A 16,490-nucleotide genomic window follows, 5' to 3' on the forward strand; every position below is an offset into this window, starting at 1 on the left:
TACTCTGAAAATTATAGCTCTGTTGTCAAGATCTTATTGTCACTGTTATGTTCATAGACCTGGTATTTGGTTTTCTCATCTCACTAGAACTTTAGCTGTCTTTCATCTCTTTAAGTATGAACTTTCTTTCATTAAGAGAGAGACAAAGTGTATTACTGATATGCCCTTGGTCACTTTTAAAACATGATTACCATCTGCATAATGCCATTAGCCAGGAAAAATGTACCTTTGGTGCCAGACAAGTCTAAATAAGATTTTAATGCATGATGAAATTTAAAGATAAGAAATATTGAAAAATAAAATTTTAAGTTTTGTCAAAGCTCTTCTGTGAATCACAGGAGAATAAATACAAAGAGGACTAAAGCTGATATTTGGTCAATGAGTTGAACATCCACTTTAAATGATCTGTATTTCTTGTTTGAACTTGGAATAAATGGGATACAGTTTCAACCATATAATCCTATAATTTTCATGCATAGTTCATCGTGGTTTCCTCTCCAGTGGAAAGTAGACTTGTGAATATTAAAATGTAAAAGTTAAAAAATATATTTTAGGTGAATTTCTATCCATTTCAACTGTATTTACTTATTTATTTACCTCTAAAAGAATTTAACAGTTCTTCTAAAGTGATCCTATCCGTTTTTTCACACATCAGTTTATATTATGTTCAACAGAAACCTCCTATACAAGAGATGAGTAATGGAAATATAGCATGCATAAGACTAAATACATTGTCTTACAGGATGTATATAAGCTCTTCTACACTTTCTGTTTTTCTCTACTGTGGTTTCAATTTTCTTTTTTTTTCTTCTTCTTAGTCTGGTCTTTAATCTACTAATCTTTCTGGGCTTTCTTCCCTGCTCAAAAGCCTGAACCCCTAGAGACTAGGACAATCTTACTCTCTCCATCATATATCACAGGATACAATAAATGTTGGGTGTGTTTGTTTAGGTAGGTGGATGCCTGGTGGGTGGGTACAAGAACTGGGGGATGAGTAGGTGGGCAGGTAGGTGTGTGCATGGAAGGGTAGTAGAGTGGTACTGTTCCCTACCACCATAATTGCTGGAATCCCAGAGACTTAATGATTGGTCTGTAATCTCTGGCAATTTTGGAACTTCAGGACAGCCTCAAAGAAGTTTATTGCATTTTAAAGTACACTTTGAGACTACAAGGCATGGATGAAGAATTTGGAGTATCTAATGTCTTAAAAGAAATTATAAAAGGCTTAGACTGTTAATTTCATGTCAGTAGAGCATCTTTGACTTTCCCCAAATGAATTTATAATTTAGAAATGGGGCGTGACTTTATGGCAATGATATGATTTCTCCAGAGACAACAAACGTCTCAGTATCTGATTGTCCTCATTGAACATCTGTTGATGTGATTTATATGATTTTTTAAATAAATAAGACCAATCTGTTTTGTTTAATAAAAGTGATAATTATAAATATTGGTTTATCACTAATCTCATTTGTAAATTCATGGAGTGAGACAGAAAAATATGGAAGTCTTGTTTATGTAATTTCAACTTTGGTTTACTCCACTGTTTAATAATTCATTTGCCTGTAAGTATTTTGTTTGTTTTTTTCCAATGACTTTATACTGCTTTTTACTTGAATTTTGATGGACCCTTGGTGAACCTGGTAGTACTTCTGTTAGGGATATTATGTATGTTTTAACAGTTTGCTATAATCAGGTAAACTTCAGTTCAGCTTAAGACATTTGAGTTGTCAATTTGGAAATCCTTTGCCAAGCCCTCACAGGAGTATTGACAAAGATACACTTTAAAATAAATCTCCTTATATTTTGTCTAAACTACTAAGTACTAACTACATCTGTTCTGCACAGAATCAGATTAGGCCAGGAGAGTCTTATGTCTTCATTATGCCATTACTGCAGTGCATGGTGTTTGGATAAAAAATAATTTCCTGGTATCTCTAAGCAAGGTATCAATAAGCAAAAATTTTTTAGGAATGATAGCAATTTCATTACATTCACACGAGAGCCTCATACATGCTCTTGTCAAGATACTTATTGCTATAATCAGCCATAAAATTGCTGGGTATTAATTACATAGATACTACATATTCAGTTGGCTACTAAAGTATGATTGATTTGCATTTCCAGATATTGATTAAACAATTAAAATAGATTATTAAATAAAAATTTTTTTCTGAGGTATGTAACAGTTTGAGAGTTAGGTTAGATGTTTACTCTCTTGATGAAAGGCCTATAATATTTGTGACATTTGGAAAGCCTCACATAAAAAATATTTGTGTTATTGCCAAAAAGCAATGGGAATAAATGATAGGTTTATTTTAGTTTGTTAGCATGCCACTATATCCCCTTGAGTTGCAAATATAATAAGTTTGAGACTATAACAATTCTGATGAAATGGAGGTAAATACTGATGAAGTGTTTCAAGTGACCGTCATCCATTTTCAAGTGTACTTCAGCATCTCAGTATTAAATACCACAGTTGTCCTTAAGTTGACAATGGTTGCCAAGATGCCTGGGTCAAGTATGCTGAAATCTTTTAAATATATTGTAGAGCATATATTATTTTTTCTTGACGGGTGAAAACCTAATGATAATTAGAATGGAGGCATTAGACATTGCACAGATTATCTCTAGCTTTGCCTTTTCAGTTCAGTGGTTAGTTTTCAGTATCCAGGGAGAGATCAACTTAATGTATGTGAATAAAGAAACAGATTGTTACTCTCTACATTTCATTTGTGCAAGTATTTACTACATTTCCCATATTGGTCATCATTCTTCACAAAAAAATATGTAAACTTTTTCTTTGTTTTGGGAGATATTTCTAAGTTCAGTGTATTCTTAATAGAAGAATGAAAAGTAGAAAGTATAAGGACAAAACATTTCCTTGAGACTTAATAACTGTGTACTTTAAAAATAATTTTATTAATTTTTTGAAGTGATTGAGAAGTATGCATTTAGTACTTGGAGAGAGTACTTTATTTGTAGTTGAAAAAGAATGTGTCTTATTTCAAGGATAAAAACTTTAAATATTGTGTTCATATTTCTTTTTTTATTGTTTAGTGGACACAAGGTCATTAAAGTTATTAGAATTTGAGTAACCTAAAAGTAGACCATTTTCTGGCAAATGAAAAGTTACTTATAAGACATTTACATTCCTTCCAGTTTTACTTGCAGTTTTAATTTTAAGAAGCAAAACAAGAAAATATATTCTTGCTTATAGATGATGAATCCTTTGTTTAAATTTCCATTTAAAAGGAGAATCGTCACTTTTGAACCTTGTGTCTTGGAATCTATTAGGATGTGCTGTAATTACTTATCTTTAAAACTCCACCTAAAGTCATTTTTGATATGTTAACTGCTATATGAAATGAAACACTAAGTTGATTTAATTTTGGAATTCAGATTTGTCTTGGCAAAATGCCCATTACATTTTTCAGACTATTTAAAACTTAGTAATAAATTCTGATTCTGAAATGACTGTGTTTTTATTAGCCTGAAAATAGAACTCCTTTCCCAGCTCTTTTACCCATCTGCCACGTTAATCATACAGTTTTAACAGGTGCTTCTCACTTAGCTTACACAAAGTATAGATTTGAAGGAAAATAGAATCCTAGTCTTAGGTGCACCCTCAGAGTTCTTCTATATCTGGGTAAACAGTGAAAAAAATGAGGTGTCTGCATCAGTCAGTATTGGAATATGTGGAAATGTGGCATTAGAAACTGGACTGTGTCTTCTAAGGTTTTGGGTTTTTTTCAAATAAAAAGTATTCTGACACTATGACTAGTGCCATACGTAAGACTATAAAGTGATTTATTGACTGAATTTTAATTGAAATTTTGAAAATGTTGCAAATAATGTGTAGTCACTTTAAAACATAATTTACACAAGGCATGTTTCATTTTGGGTTTTTAAAATTTTATCTATTTTAATTTATTTTATTTTTGGCTGCGTTGGGTCTTTGTTGCCGTGTGCGGGCTTTCTCTAGTTTCAGCGAGCAGGGGCTACTCTTCGTTGCGGTGAGTTGGCTTCTCATTGTGGTGACTTCTCTTGTTGTGGAGCACAGGCTCTAGGCACGCGGGCTTCAGTAGTTGTGGCTCGCGGGCTCTAGAGCGCAGGCTCAGTAGCTGTGGCACACAGGCTTAGTTGCTCTGCGGCATGTGGGTTCTTCCTGAAGCAGGGCTCGAACCCACGTCCCCTGCATTGGCAGGCAGATTCTTAACCACTGCACCACCAGGGAAGTCCCAGCATATTTCACTTTGAATAATTGGATGGCTTTCTTTGATTCCCAGAACTCTTTCTTAATACCTAATCAGTATTGCTTTTATTTTTCCCTCTGTATAGGTAAGTGGGAGAGACTTCAGTTAATTTTTTTCAAGTAATTTTTCTTAAATCAATATTTAGTGGATTTATATTTTTTCTTAGATATTCAAATCATATTGGCAGAGAAAATATTTATGACTTTCCTAAAACAAAAATTTGTTTGGAATAGACATTCATCTCTCAAATATTTAAAAGTGGGCTTTATCATTCCATTGTCTTTAGATATTTCTTCAAGATTGTGCAATTTACTAATGATGTGCTAGGTCCTGGATATTCGTTTGTTTAGAAGACGAATGCAAATTTCATTTGACTCATCTTGATTTCGAGAAAATTAGGTATATACTCTTCAAAACAGTCATGTTTTCCCTTCTGTTACATTTCTGATGACCAAATATATCATAGTTATATCTAATGAATTTTGCTATTGCCTAAGGAAACCTACTATGAGGATATGTAATTCATTCTAAAATAATCAAGGACTTTTGTAATTAATTTTAAAATAAAATGAATCATCTTTTGGCTTACTTGTTATCCATTAATCCTGTATGGGAATTTGATTACTGTGTCTGTACAGTTTTTCCTCCAGACAGTTTCTTTATTTGATATCGTAACTACTCATCTGGGATTGAATTCGTAATGTTTTACCATCGCAAGTTTAACGAAACTGTGAACTGATTTTATAAAACTATCAAAAGGGCTTGCTTATAACTGAGGAGTGTGATTCATTATGTCTCAGAACTTGAAATATTTTTTAAAATTAATTAACTGACAGGGTTGTTTTTTTTTTTAAATAACTTAACCTGTTCATTTGGTATACGTATCTAACCTATGTTCTCAGGCTAAAAGTTGTTTTCTTTGAGGAATGCATGTGTTTTGACTTGTTAGAATTTCAGTGTTTAGATTAAATCATTCAAAAAGTATATTCTTTTTGAGTTGATTTTTATAAAGTTGTGTCTTTTCCGACCCATCAAATTAGGTTTTACTTTAGAAGTTTGTTATGCCGGCCTACAGCATACTGACATCCTTTTATTTTAACAAATCACTGTTATTCATGGTGGTAGAAGGGAGTAACACTAAATAGTTCCGTATTTGTTCTCTCCTGGTCTGTTGTCAGAATGAAGGTTCATGTAGTCAAGGTAGAGAGGTTAAGAGCATTAAGGTCCTTAGCCTGGGTATTATTTTTGTAACCTATTAATTTATTTTAGCAAGAGCTATACAGGCAGTTCTGATAGCATTGATTTATCTTCGTCACACTCATCCTAGGCATCAAATTAATCCACAGTGAAATGGGTTAACCCTCCAATTTTAGTGAAAACAACTGTAATGAATAAAACCCTGATTCTACCTTCCCTCTTATGAAATGCTCTGGGATAGCAATGGCGAGACAACCTAAGACAGGCTACAAAGCTGCTATTTCTCAGTAGAACTAGAATAATATCTTAATTAAGATGCTGTTCTAAACTCTTATTTCTAAAGTATTTTCATAATGAAATATTCAACAACTCTAATAGAATTTCAATGCAACTATTTTGTTCAGTTGTTAAGCATGTACTTTCTGAGCGCCATTGGTACAGTCTCTTGCCTGACAAAGCTGTAGACTCCAAACTTCCACATTTGTAAAAATTACATGCATGTGTGCACGTGTACAGACACCTCTATCTGAATCCAAATCAGGCTATCAAATACAACATTAACCAAAAGTTTCAATTCAATCTGGCTAATCAACCCAGTGAAATAGAATGCAGTTTAAAAAAAAAAAAAGGGTTGAAGATACTGACCATCCAGAAAATGTCAGGAACCACAACTTCAAGTTTACTTCTCGTTTACTTTACAAGTCAGGGATTTGAATAGCTCATCATATATGATTAAAGTAATAACAAATATTCATACTCCTTAAGTTTAATTTTTGTGAAACATTAATTATTCCCAAACTTAAGCAGTTTCTTTTATCCTATCCTCTTATTTGCATTGTTAGAAATTTTTTGTTAGCAGTTATTTTTCTTTTTTACTTTTTTTAGTTGTCACTGTACTAGGCACTTAGTATGCCCTCAGTATAGATGTACCAAAAGAAACAAGGAATAAACAAATGTTTCAAAAGACCTAAGAAAAATTTAAAAGCTAGAAAAGTGTCTTTTAAATTCCTCACATTCTGAGGATAAAGCCTTCATGTATTCAATCCCCAGACTTGATAGAGAAGTAGTGGATTCTAGAGTTTATCTGTTCATATAGTCAGTATGATATGGAAAATGTCTTTCTTGTTAACAAGTAGAAAGATCTCTCTACTTCAGTAATGCCAATCATGTATTATATAACCATACATGATAAATTATTGGGACTTTGATGCATATATTTTCCTTCAAAGTTGGTTGTTTCACAGATTTTCCAAGCTTCTTTTTCCATTCCAATGTGGCTAGCCCAAGCTTGGCCATTGGTATTGCAAATCAAATGTGTGTGTGTATTGTGGGTAAGGGTCAGGGGGATGTCTAAGTAATGGGGAAAATGCATATAGTTTTTGCATTTTGCAAAGTCTGAAGGGAAAGACTTATTTCTTAGCTATGAAAACGTGAGCATGTCAGTCACTTATTCCATGAATGGTAATATAGTTTGGAATTTGGTTTGTGAAGGAATGGAGCATTCAGATGGTTTGTTTTTTTTTTAACATCTTTGTTGGAGTGTAATTGCTCTACAATGGTGTGTTAGTTTCTGCTTTATAACAAAGCGAATCAGCCATATGCATACATATATCCCCATATCTCCTCCCTCTTGTGTCTCCCTCCCACCCTCCCTATCCCACCCCTCTAGGTGGTCACAAAGCACCCAGCTGATCTCCCTGTGCTATGTGGCTGCTTCCCACTCAGATGGGTTTTTAAATGATGTAGCTCTGAATAAACTTTCCGTAAAATAACTTTCTTTCTTGAATGAACAATTTTACCAAGGCAACAAGTCACATGGTATGTTCCTCCAGAACATTGCCTCTAGAGCTTGGCAAATGTTATCTAGGATAGAAGGACAATCCTCTTTCTCACAAATGCCATGTGTTCTATCTTTAATGTTTCTGCCCAAGATAAAGCTTAAATGTTTTCTGTAAGACCTCTTCCCATCATGAAATAGAAAGTCGTCTATTCATCTACTTTGAATGAGTGGCCAAGATGACATTTGAGCTGGCGATTCCAGGAACTAGATGGCATTGCTTTAATGGTGTGAGCATGGGGTTATCTCTCCCAAGTGGTGCATAAGAGTCACTCACAGACATTAATTTTAGTCTAGATAGTCTTAAATGTCGGTTGCAATAAGTGGCTCATGATTATTGGAAAATTCTTTTTGTGTCAAAAATAAAGTTTTAACCTTTGTTAGCATAAGATTGGCCATGTCTCCCTACCATAGTCCCAAGCTCTGGGGACTGATTCCACACCCCTTGTTTCAGGGAGTTCATCTCATCACACACCATGTGTCATGGTAGCTTTCACAAATGTAGATTTAAGCTGTCTCTCTGTATCCGCCATTTGCATTCAGCTTAGTTTCCAGGTGGCTCCTCTTTTATGTCACACTGTTCTTAAATTTAACATGTCCCGAATCATCCTAATCATTTTAACTTATCATTACTTCCCAGTTTTTCCATTACCTTGAATGGCACTTTCAACCACTTAAAGTGGTTCAAATATTAGAATTGATTTTACCCCTATTTTAGTGTTCTTTACCTTTTAGCCAGGTAGGAGATTATCTTTCTACTTATAATTCTTGTCTTGAAAGCATGTCACATCCCTGCTTAAGTCCGTCTCAAGCCTTACTGTCATCCTGAGAGTCAAATCTAAACCCTTTACCATGTCCTGTAAGGTTTTATATAATCTCACAACTGCTGTCTATCTACCTTTTTTCCTATCACACTGGTTCCGTCTCTGTTCTTCACAGAAATCAAGTTCATTGCTGCCTCAGGACCTTTGGACTTGCTATTAGTTCTTGGAATTGTCTTTCCTCAGATGTGTGTGTGTCTGGCTTCACCTCTCAGGTAGCTTTCTCACATGCACCAGTCCGTCCCTATCATATCGTTCTGTTGTAATGATTTCAAGATTTAAAAGACTATTCTTTATTCTGAGCTTGTCTTCTCCCAAAGTTTTTGTTAATGTCCTTTCTCTTAGGAAATGATAGTAGTAGTATGTGATAGTACAGTGTATCTCTGGGACAGTCCCCAACCTTTTACTTTACTTTTAAAAATGTTACTTCTCTCACTAAAAACACTGTGTTGAAGCCCTGCTATATCCCTGCCTCTTTGGCTTTCCTTGCTGCGTAGAAGTGGTTTTCTAGTTATGTTCTTCATTTTCCAAAACCTATTTAATTGGATTACCAGTAATCCATTGCTAGTATCATTTCACTGAATTGCGCTATAAAAATCCTGTGTACATGTGTGTTTATTACGTAAGTTTTATGTGCTTCATCTGTCAGCTTGTGTTTCTGGAGGATGGGGGCTCTCAGTACTTCCAAACTGAGACGGTTAGCTCTTTGAGAGCTGGACTGTGTGACTCCTCTTTAGCGTGGTTCTCTAGGTATAGTGGTGGTGGTAACTATTTTTATAAATTAACTATTTTCCAGGCCTTGTGCCAGGCTCTTAATAAACATGACCTCATTTAATCCTGACAACCCAATGAACTAGTTGCTATTATTACCCCCATTTTATATCTGAGAAAATTCCTTAAGGAAGTTGCCCAAGGTTATACAGCAAGCAAGAGACAAAGCCACGATTTGAACCCAGATGGTCTGGCTTGAGAACCTCCATCCTAAAACAACTCTTTGATGCAGCCTACTCCATGCCCTATAAATTCTTAGTAATTCTCACTGACTATAGTCAGTAATTCTCACTGACTATACACTGACATCCAATCTACTCTTTGCTTTCAGAGGACTGAGTGCAGTTAAGTGTTGAGGAGACCGAATATTAAAAATCAGTCTGATATGTTGGTGAAAATCTAAAGAAACAAACTAACAGTTTATTAGGAACTTGGACAATATTGATGCATTTAATTTTTATTTATTTATTTAATTCACTAAGAAGAAGAGGCCCCTCAACCTAGTCTACTCTCATGAGGGTGGGTTGAAGAGGTAAATTCTGAATGGAAAAAGAGAAACATACCCCAATAAGTGAAAGAGCTTTTGAGACACTGGAGTTATTATGGGACTGAGTATTAGGAAAGGACTATGAAATTATAATATATGTGTCTATAAGGTATATTGCAAATGATTTAATTTTTGACGGAGAGCAGTTATGAAATTTGGAATGATTCATCATCATTTATATAAATTAATACTGCTCCTCCAGAATAGATATACTGGTTATTATTAACTGGCTGATACTGGAATAAGTATATTTTAATATACTTATTAATGATGACTACTTCTCTTCTCAAAGTGTTCAGTCCAATAGGCAGGGGATGGTTTGTTCTTGTTGGATCTAAGGAGCCAGTCTTTAGTGCTTTGATTAAGAAATAGGTCATATAGGGCTTCCCTGGTGGCGCAGTGGTTAAGAATCTGCCTGCCAATGCAGGGGACACAGGTTCGGGCCCTGGTCCGGGAAGATCCCACATGCCGCGGAGCAACTAAGCCCATATGCCACAACTACTGAGCCTGTGCTCTAGAGCCCACGAGCCACAACTACTGAGCCCACGTGCTGCAACTACTGAAGCCCGCACTCCTAGAGCCCGTGCTCCGCAACAAGTGAAGCCACCCCAATGAGAAGCCCATGCACCGCAATGAAGAGTAGCCCTCGCTCACCACAACTAGAGAAAGCCTGTGCACAGCAATGAAGACCCAATGCAGCCAAAAATTTTTTAAAAAGAAAGAAAAAGGTCATGTAGAATATTGAGGAGGGAAGGAGGAAAAGAAAACCTCCCCCTTCTGCTGCAGATGGCCAGGTTAGGTGTGGTAGCTGGTACAAGCGTAGATCAAAATGCTGAAAGTAAAAACAAAACAAAATAAATGCCGTGCAACCGGATGCCAGGCCATGCTTTCGTAATTAACAGTATTCTACAGTTTTATAGTTTAAAATTCTAGTTTAGCATTTCATTTTTCTACTATTCAATAAATAGTGTATTTAGACTTGTTGGTATTCATAGTAGACCTCTCTTAATTAATTCCCCTTTGGCAAATACCATATTCTGCAGTTTAGTTAACTGTGCTGGCCTCAAAGCCTCAGGGATTACACCTGAATTTCATTAGGGAAGTTTAAGTAATTAATATACGAAGGAATCTCACCATTCATAGTTGCCTTCAACTGGTTAAGACAAGATGAGATGCAGTTTTGTCAAAAACTTTCTAGAACCACAGCTTTATTGCTTATTTTTTTCTGGCAAGGTACTTGATCATATTGACTTTCAACACAGTCCTGGTGTCTATAAATACCAGGTGACTCGTTTTCTTTTTCCATTCTCTCCTGTTCACAGTTTAAAGTGCTACAAGCCAAAGGCACTCAAGTGACATTTTTTAAACACCCCAAACCCACTCATTTGAAATGAGTTGTAAGGGAGGAATAATAACAGTACACTTTAGTTAGTCACAAATGAGGTCATCTTCTAGATCCAGAAAAAAAACCTTAAGCTTAGTATCATTTCTATGGCTTGCAGAGCTATGGTTCGTATTGTCTTAAGAGAACTTTGCATCCAGTGGTAAGAAAAATCTGTCAGTAGGAACCATAAAAGATTCTTTATGGTAACCTTCTGGTAACTTAGTTCACGTGTTTGTCACAACCCTCAAATGCCCCATCCTTTCTCCTAAAATGGCTTATTCATTGGTGTCTCTCTTGTTGTTCTTTAGGAATAGGCGCTATTCCAAAAAGAATGGCATAATGACGGAGGCAACACTCATGGTGATGGTAGATCTCAGCTGTACTCATGTCTTGCAGTCCCACTTAGCCTCTGTAAGGAAATCAGAAAGTTTACCCATAGAACCGCAAGAAAATTTCCTTTTGCCCTCCTGAATGTCAGATTCAAAATTATAAAGTGAAAGTTTTATTGTTGTGTTGTGACATCATTTATTAGGTACACTTTGATTTTTTGTATCTGCTGAATATGACCTTTTTCATTTATGTACTCTGAAATTATTTATTGAGCACTTACTATGTGCCAAGCAATTTGGAACAAAGTTGTAAAATCTAAAAATTCAGCATAACTCTGGGACTAATACAAATTATAAGGTGATTATTTAACGTAGGAAATTATGCTAAATGGCTATAACCCTGGTACTGAAAATTTGTTTGAGTTTTCTTTCTTTTTGGAAATTATCCCATCAAGCCCTCTGCTTCTTGGTAGATGTTAAGATAGCGTAGGAAGATGGTATTTCTAGTATTCCTACCAAAGAGGAATGTTAAGGACTAATAAGACCTACAGTTTGAGAAACTCTATAAATGTTTCTAAGAAAAAGTGCCAAGAAGATTTACACTATCCTGGTCTTTATGGCAAGTAAAATATTCCCAGAAATTAATTACTCTTGTAAGATGACACCAGTTAGCTTAAAACATTCAAAATTTCATCCTTGTCAGTTTATCCTTGGGAAATGGCTTTCTCACTGATGTGATCAGATTTTGTAATTATCAAAACAAACAAAAAACCTACCTGTAGTGTAGGATCTTTCACATGAAAACAAGGAAAGAGAAGTGATTATCACTCACATTGCTTTTATTCAGGAAGAACCACATGTGTTATGGTGCATGGCATTTTACAGTTTTGAAATCCTTGTTCATGAACATGTGATCATGATATATTAGAAATTTGCCTCAGGTTCTATATCAGTTTAACATCTTCTGTTCAAGGTTCCAATTAATTTTAAGAAATTGAATTAAATTCTGTTTCCTCACAGAATCTCCTTCTTCATAAGCCACGGTATAAGGTTTGCTGTACTTGGCATGCGGAATGCTTTCAATACATGACTGTTATTTGCTTTTTTCCCCCCCTCTTTGTCTCTCTATAATCATATCCTATGTGTGTGTTCAGCTAGCAGATATAAGAAAACTCAGGTGAAGGTGAACTGAAGTTTTCAGTTGCGACTCTCACGTTCCATTCGCTTCACAAAGAAAGGATTGTTCCATCCAAGGACCACTTCCATTTAGTGGCAGGAAAGTACTATCATGTTGTTCTGTAGATATCAAATCAGCCTGGGATTTAGCCCTTCTTTCCCTTTATCTTTATTGGTTTTAGGTTAAAACAAAAAGGAACAAAAATTTATTTGAGAAAAATATGTGCACATAGCATAAACACATATGCCACAAATGTGCATATATAAACTACCTTTTTCATTTTTTATCAGTTTATGTTGATCCCTTTATGAAATGTTGGTTCATTTATCAATTTATTTAGTAAATACATATAAAAACAGATTTCCCTTCTTAAATGGCCTTTTTAAAAGGTTCTGGGTTTAATGTGTTACGCTTTATTCTCCGAGTATTTATATTCACTATAGATATACATATGTATGTGTTTGTGTATGTATTTTTTCTTGATACCACAAACTCTTAATCCAGATTATTGAGTAATGGAATGTTATTTTTAGCTGTTCTAGTTAACTATGAGTAACTAGGGAATTCCCTGGTGGGCTAGTGGTTAGTATTCTGGGCTTTCACTACCGTGACCCGGGTTCAATCCCTGGTCAGGGAAGTGAGATCCCACAGGCCATGTGGTGCAGCCAAAAAATAATAATAATAAATAAATAAATATGAGTAACTATATGTTGTTTAGATATAGGGAAATAGAGTTACATATTTCAATGAACATAAATACGTCCTTCTTGAATATTTGCAAAGTAACTCATAGATTTACTTAGAAATCCCCATTATACACATTATTTTATTCTTGGAAACATAATAATTATGTGAATTAATACCACACTGATCATAAAGTGACAAGTATAATTATAACAGCTTTAACTTTTAAAATTATCATTTTAATATGTCTTATAGAATTCGAAGTGTTGTGGGTAATTCCGACTTTACAGTACATGTTAGTCATGCATTAGTTTCTCTTCGTATATCTACAAAGGTACCATGACCTTCATATATCTTGATATTACATATTTTCCACTGATTTATTACACATTTGCCATTGATTTTTATTTCAAAATAATTCTAGATTCACAGGAAGTTACAAAAATAGTGCAAAGAGGTCCTATGTACCCTTCACCCAGTTTCCCCAGATGGTTACATTTTATAAAATTCTAATACAATATCAAAACCAGGAAATTGACATTGATATTCTATGTGTATGTATTTCTATGTCTTTTTTTTTTGAACTGGTGTAGACTTGTGTAACTCCCACTTAAATCAAGATCCAGATCTATTCCATCACCACAAAGATCTCCCTCGTGTTGCCCCTACTGGGGGCATAGATCACCCTCTGTTTCCCAGCATTGATATGTTAGTGCTTAAGTCTGCCATTTTATATTTTGTTTTCTATTTTATCCCTCCGTTTATTATTCACTATTTCGTTTTTGCCGCCTTCCTGTAGGATACTTGAACATTGCTTACAATTCCATTTTTATTTATCTGTAGTGTTAAGTTTATCTATTTGTATAGCTTTTTTAGTGGTTCACAGTCTACTGGTGTCAACATTTTACTAATTTAAGTGAAGTATAGAAACTATCTCCCTGTATGTCCCTTTACCCTCCCCGTTTGTAATATAACCGTCTTAAATATTTCTTCTATTTTTTTCAGGCTTATTTCTTTCTGTTGTTCAGACTGGGTAATTCCTACTGTTCAGTCTTTAGATTCTCTTTGTTTTCCCTCATCTGAGAATGTCTTGATTTCCCCTTCATTTCTGAAGGATATTTTTGCTAGATTACAGGATTCTAGCTTAACAAATCTTTTCTTTCAATGCTTGAAAGTGCTATGCCACTTCCTTTTAGCCTCCATGGTTTTTAATGAGAAATCTGCTGCCATTTATTTGTTCCCCTCCTTTAGTTAAGGTCTCATTTCTCTTGCTGCTTGAAAACTTTGTCTTTATTTTTCCGAAGTTTGAATATCATGTGTCTTGGCATGGATTTCTTTAGGTATATCAACTGTTTGGGGTTCTCTCAGCTTCTTAAATCTGTAGGTTTATGCCTTTTGCCAAATTTAGGAAATTTTCAGACATTATTCTTAGAAAAAAAAATTTCAGCCCCCTCCACTTTCTCTTCTGTTTCTTCTGAAACACCAACGATAGTAACACCTGTTACTGTCCCACAGGTTTCTGAGGCTTTGTTCATTGTTTTCAGCCTGTGTTCACTTCGTTTTTCAGATTGGGAAACTTCTATTGTTCTGTCTTTGAGTTTACTGATTCTTTCCTCTGTTCTCCCCATCCTGCCATTGAGTCTACTTGCTGTGTTTTGTTGTTGTAGTTATTGTAATTTTTAGTTCTAAAATTTATGTTTGGTTCTTCTGTCTTCTACTTGCCGATATTTTCTATTGTTTCATTAGTTTCAAGTGTCTTTATAATTGTTCATTAGTTCATTTTTATGGTGGCTGATTTAAAATCCTTGTCAGATGATTCTAACATCTGTGCCATCTTGGTCTTAATGACTTTTTTTTTTTTTGGCTGCGTTGGGTCTTCATTGCTGCGCACAGGCTTTCTCTAGTTGCGGTGAGCGGGGGCTACTCTTCATTGCAGTGTGCGGGCTTCTCACTGCAGTGCCTTCTCTTGTTGCGGAGCATGGGCTCTAGGCACGCGGTATTCAGTAGTTGTGGCACACAGGCTCAGTAGTTGTGGCTCGCAGGCTCTAGCGTGCAGGCTCAGTAGTTGTGGCTCGTGGGCTTAGTTGTGATCGAACCCGTGTCCCCTGCATCGGCAGGCGGATTCTTAACCACTGCACCACCAGGGAAGCCCTTAATGACTCTTGATTGTCTTTTCTTATTCAAGTTGAGATTTTCCTGGTTCTTGGTATGACAAGTGATTTTCTTTGAATCTTTGACTCTTTAGCTATTATTTTATGAGACCCTGGATCTTATGTAAATCTTCTGTTTAGTTCTGCAGATCTCCTCTGATACTGCTTACCTCTTTACTACTGGATGAGGTTGGAAATGCAGATTCCCTCCTAGGTCTCTGTTAACACCTAGGGGGTAGAAGTGGTTCCTCATGATTGTTCGGCAGGGGTGGGAATTCAGGCTTCCCAGGAGACCTCTGCTGATACCACCCTCGCTGGGAGAGGTGGAGATTCCTTCTTACTGTTCTGCGGCCTCTACTGACTCTTCAGGGTTTGGCCTTGTTGTTGGGTGGTGAGCGTCCCGGTTCTACTAGGTCTGACACTGCCCCCACAGAGGGGGGTGCTTCTCATTGCCTCTGGTGGACATCCACGTTCCCCATGTACTCTCCACTGACTTGGGGGAGGGGGAGACACCAATGATTTTTAAACACTAATTGTTCGTATTTTAGATGGATGATTCCAAATAACTTGAAAACTGTTTTTACTTTAGTTGTTTTTTTCAGTTGTATTTCATTTAGGTCTAAAGATCGGTATATATTTAACTTTTGTCAGACTAGTTTTAACAAAGCTCAAAGCTTACATTTTTGCCTGGTGTTGTAGCATCACATTTGAGAACTGCTAATTTGCTTTTCAGATGTGAGAAGAAGAGAATAATTGCAAAGTGTGCTGTGGATGAGAGAGTTTAATGCTTTTCTAAGTGTTTTGTGAAAAACAGTGAAATTATAAGGCTGTGTTTTTTTTAAGGAGGTAGACGGACAGTGCTTAAACTCTTACTTGATTCTTCAATTTATGACAAGCCAATTAGAAATAGTAGTTTTTGTTCTAGATTTACAACAGAATTAATTGTATACGTTTGTGTAGGACTATGTTGGCATGAGCAATAGAATGTCATAATAGTTACATCTCTTTTTCACGTTTTTGGATACAGTTTATTATATTTCTGGAATTATGTGTACATAGATGATCTAAACTTGAAATTTGAGAATTTGTGAACACACTCAGATTTAGGGAATTTAGTGGTTTAATGGCCCCAATATACTCAACAGTTGTTCAACATGATATTAATTGAGGGCCTATTAAGAAATCCTTCCCTAGGAATTCCCTGGCTGTCCAGTGGTTAGGACTCAGCATTTTCACTATAATGGCTTGGGTTCAATCCCTGGTCAGGGAACTAAGATCCCGCAAGCCATGCAGCACTGCAAAAAAAAAAAAAAAAAAAAAAAAAAAAATCCTTCCCC

The 16,490-nt window shown here is 35.6% G+C and overlaps 1 protein-coding gene across 5 annotated transcripts in view; it reads left to right on the forward strand.

The window, feature by feature from the left end:
- ARL15 (ARF like GTPase 15) overlaps window positions 1–16,490 on the forward strand; it is a 420,722-nt gene that overhangs the window by 266,559 nt on the left and 137,673 nt on the right. Inside the window, exon 6 of one of the 5 annotated variants that reach the window (XM_082455937.1) lies at window positions 11,122–15,025. The exons of the other annotated variants lie outside the window; for them this stretch is intronic. Within the exon in view, the coding sequence (XP_082312063.1) occupies window positions 11,122–11,127 (6 nt within the window). The 3' untranslated portion in view covers window positions 11,128–15,025. Of the gene's footprint in view, window positions 1–11,121; window positions 15,026–16,490 lie in introns of those variants that run through there. 5 annotated transcript variants of the gene reach the window in all.

This window comes from Balaenoptera physalus (genome assembly GCF_965194825.1).
Source record: "Balaenoptera physalus genome assembly, chromosome: 3".
In the NCBI taxonomy this organism is placed as follows: domain Eukaryota; kingdom Metazoa; phylum Chordata; class Mammalia; order Artiodactyla; family Balaenopteridae; genus Balaenoptera; species Balaenoptera physalus.